This window comes from Tetrahymena thermophila, assembly GCF_000189635.1.
Source record: "Tetrahymena thermophila SB210 genomic scaffold scf_8254718, whole genome shotgun sequence".
Classification (NCBI taxonomy): Eukaryota; Ciliophora; class Oligohymenophorea; order Hymenostomatida; family Tetrahymenidae; genus Tetrahymena; species Tetrahymena thermophila.
The window spans coordinates 25969-37771 of NW_002476483.1; the positions used below are offsets into that span (position 1 = coordinate 25969).

At 22.4% G+C, this 11803-nt stretch overlaps 2 protein-coding genes across 2 annotated transcripts; both read right to left on the bottom strand. All coding sequences in view use genetic code 6, as the record gives it.

Moving 5' to 3' along the window:
* Window positions 1-4818: 4818 nt before the first annotated feature.
* TTHERM_000805880 (hypothetical protein) lies at window positions 4819-5457 on the bottom strand (the record flags this gene model as incomplete). Its single annotated transcript, XM_012796545.1, has 1 exon — window positions 4819-5457. One exon carries the CDS (start codon window positions 5455-5457, stop codon window positions 4819-4821), a length of 639 nt encoding a protein of 212 aa, XP_012651999.1.
* Window positions 5458-6708: 1251 nt separating this feature from the next.
* TTHERM_000805891 (hypothetical protein) lies at window positions 6709-7050 on the bottom strand (the record flags this gene model as incomplete). Its single annotated transcript, XM_012796546.1, has 1 exon — window positions 6709-7050. The coding sequence occupies one exon, from the start codon at window positions 7048-7050 to the stop codon at window positions 6709-6711; it is 342 nt and encodes a 113-aa protein (XP_012652000.1).
* Between the last annotated feature and the right edge of the window lie 4753 nt (window positions 7051-11803).

The following is an 11803-nucleotide window of genomic DNA, read 5'->3' on the forward strand; positions in this document are numbered from 1 at the left end:
TTATTATCGTTTAAAGTTAATTTAAATACATTGTTAGTTTATTTACTGTCTACAAGAATATTTAATATGTAATGATTTATATTTAACTTAAATAACATAAATTATTATTAAATTCTATTTCAAGACTTACTGGTGGTTCTTAGTGTGAATTCTTACTTTTACAAGAAAAATTTAAATACTTCTTCTTAACATACAAATGTAGGCAGGTATATCTGATTTTTTAGTTTTGAATATATAGGTTGAATTATTATATCTATCAATAATAAAAGACAAATTGATGGTTTATTCATATTTTTTTTCTCAAATCTTTGATTAAACATTTTTTATTTTTTTTTTTGTTCAGATTCGAAACCTATTTTGATCTATACCTTTTTTTATTATTTTAAATTTTCTTTAAATTTTTAAAATAATATTTATTATTCTACTAAATATTTATTTATTTCCTACTAAAGAAATAATTATCAAAGAATAGCAATATATGAAGCAAAGATATAGTTTCTTTCACTAATAAAACGATAAGGGGATGTATAAAACTTGTTAAGATTTATAAGATCAGTTGTTAGTGAAAACTAATTGAATGAAACTCAGCTTATCAAAATAATTAAAATAAATAAATATTGTTTTCTATTTTATTATAAAATATCTGTATTGATTATTATACATAAAATACATATTTTTATCAATGTGTTAAATTATAAAAAATACTCACATATAAAACATACTTTTAAACAAATATTAATTTGAAGATTTAAAATAATAAATTTCTCTCAGATTTAAAGAATAAAATTCAATCATTTAGATGATAAAATTCATTCATCAAATTAATTTCTTTTATTAAAGCTTAAACAATTTCAATATTTAATTTACTTGTTTCTTTTAAATCTATTGTTTGTTTGTAAAATGGTCCAAAAATATTTTAAAAAATATTTTCCATCATGTTTAAAGAATCATTTACTTTAACCAAGTAATAATACACATTTTAAGCTTTTAACTAATCTGCAATTTAATATTCATTAATACCACAAGGACATCCATACTTAGTCCAAGAACTATCTTTGCTAGATACCCCAAACTATCTTCCATGAGGAGGACTATCACAAATATGAAAAATAAATCTTTGAGAACGATCTCTCCAATTAATAGACGTTATAGAGTTATATAAACCATCCATAACAGCTTCAGGAGTATCGCCACCCCCACCTACTTCCATATTTGATAAAACTTATAAAATTATATCTTTATCTGTTAATTAAGAATCTATTTAAAAAATATATGAAAAATCTTAAGGAGGATGATCTCTATATGAAACAATAGAATACTTAATATCAGCCATTCCTTCAAATTTTTTTACAATACTATTTACTGATTCTCCCACGCTACTCATGGCCCAGGCCATAGAACCTGTAGTATCAATAGTAAAGCATATATCTACAATACCAGATCCTTAGTGTTCACACTTTATGGGATCAATTTAGTGCAATCCTTCATGCCATGCCTATTTTGTACAATAATTAGGAGAGAATGTATGTGATTCATGAGAACAACCTACATTGCATGATTATATAATTTATAAGTTTTCATCTTCAACAGGAGGTTCCCAGTTTATGCTATTCCAATAGCCTTTACATAACATTTCATCATAAACAAGATCGGTGTAAGGTTTATATTTCTTAGTAGAGTGGCGAGCAAAAGAATACTTTTTTTCTGCACATTCATCTCCTCCTTTGCAAACTCTTAAATGTATATGAGCTCTACCCATTCTAAGACAAGATTAAAGACAATTTTCAGGTGTTGAACTCTCTCCAGGCAAGTATTTTCTAATATTACCTAATTCATAGTTAATTTTTATTTGATCTGTTTCTGATACGAAGATACACTTTTCTTTATTTCTGTGATTTTTACTTTTATGATTTCCTGAGTGGTTATAATTTTCAAAGCAATAACTTAAACATTCTGGGCACTATTAATCGCACCTATGATTTTAGGCGCTTTCACACTAATGCTCACCAGCATGAGTTATTTACCAAGGTTCTATTTTAACATTGCATTATTTTTATGATTTATTAGGTTTTATAAATTGATATTCAAATTTAGATGTTGCTGTTTCCCATGTCTTTTCTTCTGTTTTGTAAGTTATACTGCATACTCCTGGTTTTTCACATTTTTCTAAGCAATTATGGTAATCTCCGCATAAATGCTAAGTAACTAATTTTCCTTCTTTCATAAGAAGGTCTTTATTTTTTTCTATATTAGACAATAGTACATCATGATCATGTAAATTAAAGCCACATAGTTTGTCACAAAATTTACATTTATCATAGCATTGAGTAGAATTACATAAATGATTTATTTCTTCATGCCCACTTTAAAGTGAGCATGACTTTCCACACTTATCGTATAATCTACACTAATATTCGCATTTATGCTCACTCTAGCAGCTATGTTTTATATCAATTGAATGAGGTATTAATGTGCAAAGTTCTATACATGAGTTTGATATTTGGCAGGGTTCTTGGCAAAGGTGATTTACTTCCTTGCAATAATGTATCCCTTAGTGACCTGAAATCAAAAAGCATTCATTATTATTGTTATTACATTTTTAGCACTTAATATAACATTTATGAGATGTTTCACAATTACAATCTCCTTTGTGACCTGAAATATTAATACAAGATCTATTGCATTTATTACATTTTTTTCTACAAATAACAAACTAATTGTCAAAAGAATGTATAATAGTAGTAAACTTTTATTAGAATTTATAAACTATATCCCTATACTTAGAATCTTTAGGCATTCTATTATTAAAATATTCTAAGATGGTATTTGTCCTTTAACTTATAAAGGAATCAAAAAAGTTTTACATTTAATCAATATAATTATTATAATTAATTCTTTATAAAATTCCAAAACAACTAAGGAAAATATTTTCTAAAAACAAGTAATTTTAAGATTTTTTTTCTGAAAAAGCGTTATGAGCTTATTGCGGAAATAGCTTCACTTCCTACTATTTAATTTACAAAATTTAATAGCTTTTATAGTCATATTATACTTAATCTTCTTACTCATATTTAATTTACTATTGCTGTTCTAATTTATTTTGTTCATCTTAATCATCATATTTTTCTTCATCTTAATGAATATTTACTATTAATTGGTTTAGATGATATCCATATCCTTAAATATTTTGTCCTAATTAGATTAAAATTTCTTAAGATTTATTAAGAGAGTCTTATTCATTGATCTCGTTAATTAAAACTCTATTGCTGTGTTCTTCTTCTTATTAAAATAGAGAAGTTTAATTTTAAGCATTTTAAAATATTACTTTTTCATATTCAAATATTTTCTCTTCACTTATGAATAAGTTTTCATCATCTGAAATAGGTTTATATACAAATTATAACATTAATTTTTCATTGTTAATGAAATTTTATTAGGAAATATCATAAAATAAAGATACGAATTTGTCATAACATTCCTTAATTTCTGATTACTTGCTTATCAAGTCAATGTCTTAATCATCATTTAAATAAATTTAAATCATTGAATATTTTAGTGTATTCATTAGAAGTTATGAGTTTTTAGGTTTATTTTTTAATAGTATTTGTTTATACAAAAGCTCATCCCTGACATATTATAGATTTGAATCATAGTCTTTATCTTAATAGCTTTTTAAAAAACCATATGACAATCCTCTACGGAAAATCTTTGAGATCGTATTTTTTGTTTCTTTTTTACTTAAATGAGATTAACTCTCTTATAATAATTTTTTCTAATCTCCTTTATCTTAGATATTTTTAGTTAAAAGTACCATTGTGCCTAAAAAGAAAGAATCACTTTGCATCTTGCCAGAACATATCTATAATTTTTTAAATAGAGATAAAAGTGGCTAATTAATACCGTCAATGTCACAGAAAACAATAGTAATGTCACTGATGCTTGTTATCTGTTATAACAATTTAACCTCTTCATCATCAGTCCTTCTAATCGAAAATAACCCTTCACAATCCATAACTAAAATAAGTTTATCTTCTACTTTTGAAAGTCCCATCCATATACCATCTGTACATCTTGAAGCTGAAACACCAAATCTAGTTCCAAACAATCTATTTAGTTAAGAACTTTTGCCAACAGATTGACGTCCACACATAGCAACTGTATATATTTCTTAATTTTAGAATTAGATTAAATTTTCAATCCATCCAAACGATATTTATTTTTTGATTTATTCAATTTAATCTTCAACTTCTGGGATATTCATTAAGTCTTATTTAAATAAACCATCCTTTAAAGGCAAGTAATTAGCTTACTAAATAGTTGTAAGTTAAATAGGAATTCTTGTTTACAAAATAAATTATAAATCTTGGCATGTAATAGGATCCACAACCTATATTATAGAATCTAGCTTATTTATTAAAAGATCTATATTATTGAAGCAATTTTTTTGATTGTGGGTTATCTTAAATTATATATTTTTTTGTATCATACATTTGGAGAAATATTAATCAATGGATTTTCCTAAATGTTGAATTTGATTATCTAAACTATTTTCATAAAAAAACAGCTAATGAACTAGTTCTGGACATCCAATTAAATTATAATTGCTTCCATAATGAACCATTGATTTAATAATTTTATCAATTACTATGTTACCAATTTTGGCTTTATCCTCACTTAAATTGCTAGTACTTATAGAATCGTCTGAATCTTCTTCGATACCTTAAATTAAATAACACTCATAATTATTATTTTTATAAAGAACTACCAATAGATTTGCATTTTCAACTATGATAAGTTTAAAATTTAAAAGATTTTCTTTCAGAGAAATTTAATGCTTAACAATATAATTAGGATTTGTTAAATATAGATACTTTTCGGTTTAAAATAAGTAAAAGTCTCCTTCACAGCTATTTTTAATTGATTGAACCTCACCTGACTCTTCATATGGTATATTTTAAACTGTAATAACTCCATCGATTGATATTTCTCTAGATAAATCAAATTTAATTTCTTTTAGCTGACCACTTAGAAAAAACTCATAGAATTATTTTTTCTTTTTTTCATAAAGAATTACAGCGTTATTTTTTTCATTAAGAATAATGCAAGAATCAACTCTTTCAATACTATTTCCATATTGTGTTTACTAAAAATATATATTTTTATCCAATCTTCCTTCTTCAAAAGTATAATCTGAGTTAATTTTTCCTATGGAGCTCTTTTTAGTGTCGTTTGCAAAAATAATCCACTATCTGGAATATTAATTTATAAATATACAAATGTCTATACTGTTTGGAATCTAAAATACGAATTATAATCCATCTTAATTTTTTTTCTTTCTATACATGTAAATATATGTTCTCTACTTTTAATTATCAAATTCTTATCTATTATTATATATAAGATAATCTACTTATTCATCGAATGATATGTAGTCAATTAATTAGTGAGCTTAATCATTCAAAATGATTTTTTAAATCTTGTAATTGATGCTTAAATAAATTTCTTCTTTTTTTGAAGTGTCATATGCAAATTGTAAAGGATAAATGTATATCCTTTGTTCTTAAAATTTTGTAAATTTATCAAACATTTAGTCAATTTAATCTAAAAAGTTGTCTTTTACTTAGATTATTTATGAATTTATTAATTGTCCCATAAAAATTATTCTATTTATTAACTCTAATGTAATGTTAAAAACATTATCTAAGATCAATTCAATAATTTCTTTTTTAAAAAAAAGTTTTTAGTATTCAACAAAAAAGTCATTTAGAACTTAATTTAAAATAACTTTAAAATATTTAAAAAAGTTTTAACAATTTAGGTAATTTTAGAAGGAATTAAATTTAATTGGTTTTTTCTATTCTTATTATTCCTTATTGATAAAACAAATAATATCATATAGACTATAATTTCTAAAATTAAAATGCAACTTATGATACCATTTTCTTGTTTTTTCAACTTTCTTGTTGATGTCATCTATTACTATTTAACAGTTTAAGCAATTTTTACATCCAGACTTACTCTAGCATAAGCATATTTGAGTTTTAAAAACTATATTAATATTATAATTTTAATGCTCTTAATTAATATTTTATTTTTCATCTTAATTTTTTATTTAATTATCAATTTTAAATTATTTATCTAAATCTTAACTATTATTACACTTATCTAAATTCTATTTTTCTGAAACAGCGCCAGCTAATTAATTTAATTATAAACTTTCACATTAATTTTTTACAAATTTTAATATTTCATTCAATATATTTTTTTCTTGAAGGCTTGATTACAAACTAATAATTTGATTTTTAAAGTTTTCATATATTTATTCAATATTTTTAATTTATTCTGTATGTTTATCAAATATATTTAAAATAATTTTTTTTTTCTCATAAATTTTTTCAATTTCATCGAATTCATAAAGATTATTTTTATAAAATAGGGAATTGATAAAATATTTATTATCTAATATTTATTTTTTATATGTGTCATTTTTATTAAAATCTAAAATGTTAGCTAATTAAAATTAATGAATTACCATACAGTTACTTTAATCATTAGATAATAAAATCTGACCTTACTCTTTAAAATAAGAATTTACTTTAATTTACTTTAAAAAAATTGAAGATCTATCCTTGTATTCCTTTGGAGGTACAAAAGCCTCAAATTATTCAAATGGATTAATATCACTCCATAAAGAAACTGACTTTTCATTCAAGCATGTAATAAGTATAGGACAACTATCTAAGAGGAAACGTATGTATAATTAGCCTTCTTCATTATCAAATACATCACCTTCAAAAGCACTTTTCGCACCTTATAAAATTAAAAATACTAACTACCCATCAGTAATAGCCACTAATTAATCATAATTTGGAGGCTTATAAAGGTCTAAGTCATACAATTCTGGAGAATTAGGGTAATATGATTAAATTATTTTAATTGAAAGTTTAAAATCTCCATAAAATCCTATAGTTTTAACTTCCTTTTATTTTAGTGAATTAATTAATTCTTAAACATTTTAAAAGTCACATATAACTTTTAAGCTCGCAACATCAAGGCAATAATCTTTTTGCTGATATAATAAGGTGTAGATTTTACTTTAAATTTAATCTTTTTTATCAATTCTCTATTTTAAGATCAGTTATTCTTAAATCACTTCATTTTATTAATTAAATATTTTTTAATAATTACTTTCATATTATTGTTTAATCAATCTAATTTATTTCTAAGTCAAATCAAATTAATCAAAAATTTCATCTAGTTTCTTAAGATCTTGCTTGTCTGTAGATTTTAGAAGATCAATTATTATTTAAACCTTACTATTATTTACTTTACTTTTCATTTTTTTATCATCAATTTAGTTCTAAAGGAATTATTTGAAATTTAAAAATTCAGGCTATTAATTATCTTTATTCTGTTCATCATCCCAAATTTAAAGTATTTTCTTCATTTTTTTATTAGAAATTTAAAGAATATCAAAAAGATCTTCTATTTCGTTATTGCTTTTAGATTTAAGAGCCATTATTAATTTTTGAATAATTTCAAACTGGATTAAATTGCTATTTTTTTAAAAGTAAAATTGCTAAAGTTACAAAATAATTTATTTTTCAACTTTATTTATGCTATAATCTAGTTCCAACCATTTATTGTAGATATCAAGTATATTTATGGGTTGTAGTTTATTGTCAATTTTCTAAATTTCTTACAGCGCTAAATCAAAGTTCTCAAATTCTGGATATTTTGCGACTATTGTTTGACATCTAAAAATCTATTTACTCTCTAATTTAATATTTTATTTAGCAAAATATTCTACCATAACTTTTATTTATTTTTCACAAATTTATTTCTTATTTTCATCAAGCAAATCAAAAGCGTATTTAAATTACTTTTATTATTCTTCATCTAATTAAATATTCTACTCTTCGTTAAGTATTTTTATATCTTGTTCTAATAAAACCTTATATTCAGTTATAAAGCTCTTAGCTTAACTTAAAATTTTCTTTTCTTTTAATCTACTAAGTTTTATACTTTCGATAAGTGATATTATATTTAATTCATTAACTTCCTGATTAAGGCTAGCTACATCTTTTAAATATTAAATTAGCTTATTAAGAGTAGGATTGTGATCCTTAATCAAATCTACTTATGATATTTCATTAATATTTTTAATAAAATTATCAATAAATTATTACTTTTAGTCTATTTATTATTGAACCTTGTTTTCATCAGTTTTTGTTGATGTTTAATATTATATAGTAAGAAGATTTATTACATTAATTATCTCCATTTCTTTATCTTTACTTATTTCTGCATCCTCAATTATGCTAAGAACTGTTTCTTCATCTATTTATTTATTCTATTTTATCATATCTTTGCAGTAAGAATTTAACTTTTCTAGAATTTCTTTATGGACTTAATTCCAATCAAATTAACATATTTCATTAATTTATAAATTCAAATTTTTAATAAAGTTTTCACAATGATCTGTTTCAGTTTATAACTAAGCATCATCTCCTTAACTTAAAAATATTTACTTGTATTCACTGATAAAATTATTTATATCAATTAAAATCTGATTTTCTATTGGCTTGCTAAGTTCTAGATTTTCTATAATATCCAGGATCATTTCTTCAGATGCTTATTAATTTTCTTCAATAATAACTTAAATGTAATTAATTAGCTATGTTAGTATATCTTTATTTGTTTTTGTCCAGTCTTATTAAGTTGTTTAGCTAATTTATTCAATTAATTTATTGATGAGTATCTCCTTCTTGCTAATTGATTATTTCTCTGAAAGCACTTTAAGCTCCTAAATCTTGACCACTTACTCATTAATAGCCTCTTTTATTTTCATTATTTCATCACTAAACTTTTTCATTTCAGCTTTAATGTTTTTGTCTTGTTTCCTTGTAAAATTAAAACTTTGAATAATCTTTTCTATGTGTTCTGATTCATTTTACAGACTATTATCTAAAGCTAATTTTCCAACTAATTAGCTTACATCATCCATATTGATCTATTTGCATTTATCTTTAAGCTAATTCACAACATACTCTTAGAATTCATTGATAAATTAGTTGATTTAATTTTAGAGTTCTTAAATCTTTGATTAAAGTTCACATATCTAATTATTTTAAACAGAATTATCTTTATTTTTGATTTCAACATATGTAACTATTTCTGTACTTTTTTCCTCCTGTATTTAATCATTTTTTTATTATAATAGTACAATTTACTCTTCGTTTTCCTTCTAATTAATTATAAGCTCTTCTTAGATCTTTAACATCTACTCAGTCTGACTTGTTTTAAGATGAGCATTTTCTAAAATATCTTATTATTCTGATTCACTTTTATTTGAGTTATCTACATTTGTAGCTAAGCTATTAACTGGCTAATCTAGATGTAGCTAATTGGCTGTTTCCAAATTTGGCTTAATTATTTAAGATACTTCAGCAAAGCCTTCTTTTTGAATTTCTTAATATTTTTCTTAGATAGTTTTCTTATCCTATGAACAAGTATTCGAAGTATTTGCATTCTCAGAACTAGCATTTATGTCAAGTGAAATAGATTAATTCACTTCGCTTTCAATTTTTTATCTTTGAGTTAAATATCTCAAATGATATTCATTAGCTATTTATACTATCAGATTTAATTACTTTTCGTCTAGAATTTCATTAAACTTATCTTAAATGGATTCTAACGAAATGAAGTCTTACCTTAAAATTTCCAAGAGCTACATTGAAATGTCTTGTTTTTCGAATTATAATGCTTCTAATATTCTTTCTAAGAATTCACCTTAGATTTTTTCTAAATCTAGTATTCCTTATGTCTTATAGTCAGTATTCTACATTTTTATTGATATTTCGTATTTTAGCTTGCTATTAAATTAATAAATATTATATCCGATATATAAAAAATGGTTTTTTTAAAGCAAAAATCTATTGCATTTTTATCCAATAAATTTAATAAAAAAGATATGAAATGACAACATCTATAAGTAAAATACGTATTCTAAAATCATTAAAAATAGATTTAGAGAGCAATAATTAATGAGATAAACCAATTGATCGAAATTAATTTAAGATAATAAATACTTTTAAATATGAGATAAAACACTTTTATTTTTATTATATTAAAATAATCTAATTGTGTGGAAAAAAAGATGATTAAATTATGTGGGGGTCATTTTAAGAAAAACCAAAAAGAAAAATTAAGCAATCTTAGAAATTAATATTTAGGTATAAATCTATTAATTATAAGGTAATTATGAGAAAGAGTGGCTATAAAGTATATTTTAAGTGGCTCAGATTTTCAGATAAAAAGAAGAAAGTCAAATCCTCTAGGTATTTAATTAGAAAAACAACACAAAAATAATAAATTGAGTTGAGTTAAAGTAATAAATAAATTATTGGTTTAGATAGAAAATAATAAAATAATTTTTTTTTAAATATTTAGAATAGAATTATAATTTTAAAATTTATTCTTAGCAATAGAGTGGATAAATATAAATTTAATATTAACGCATTTAAAGATTAATTTTTAATAGTATCATATTTAGGTGAAAATATCATATTTAGTCTATCAAATCTAATTAATCTTACTTACATTATATTTAAAATAAAGATTGAGAGAGTTGTTATAAATTTTTCATCCTTAAATAAGTTCAATTTTATAAAAAGACAACATTGATTTTTTATATCATTGAAAAAAAACATATAAAAATAATATTAAAAAACAATTATAAGATAAATTAATTGATGTAAGTTAAAATATATATGGAAATACGATACTTTTACTTTTTATTTAATTGTGGCAAAAAAGATGATTAGATTATTTGGTTATTTTTTAAGAAAAATCAAATAAGAAAAATTACATATTATTAAAAATTCACATTTATTAATAAATTAATTAATATATTATTCAAATAGATTACATCGAGAAAGAGTGGCTTTAAGAGTAAATTAATGAGGCTCAGATTATATAAAGAGGAAAATCAAAAATTAATTACAAAATGTTTGAGTCTGTATTTAAATTGATTTCTATTATAATAAGCATCACATAAGAGTTTTAGGTATTTAATTAGAAAAATAATATAAATTAATTCAATTGGGTTAATGAAAAAAGTAAATAAATTATTGGTTTTGAAAGAAAATAATAATATAATAGATAGGCAGAATTATAGCCCAACCCACCTTTTTATATTTACAATAACAAATTTTAAAAGGAATATATGTAAAATATATGTATTTGTTTTTTTGAAAAATCTAGCTAATTTTTTTAATTTCAAATTTTGCTTTTATTAATAATTAATACGCTAATTTCGTATTATATTATATTTTTTCTTCTAATTAATTTATAATATATGTTTTATTCAATATTTAAAAAAGTTATAATAAAATTGGTGCATAAAGCATATGTTTTGCTTTAACAAATTGCACAAATCTATTAAATTTAACATTTAATTTTATGTAAAAACAGTTTATTTATTTTGTATTGTGATATTCTTAATTATAAAAACTAATTTAAAACAATAAAGCTCTTTATTCTTTATTCTTTTTCTTTTTATTGTGCTTGCTTTTTTTTGTTCTTTCTTTGTTAATTAAGCTCATCATTTTATTTTCAACTTTTACTTTTATTATTTATTTTCTTATTATTTCATATTTTTTCTTCATTTTTTCCTTCTAATTAACTATTTCATGATATATCTTTTCTTTAATATTTAAAAAGTCGAAATTAAATTGGTGCAATTGGTGCATCAGGCTTAGGTTCTTTAGCAAATTGCATTAATCTATCATATTTGACAAAA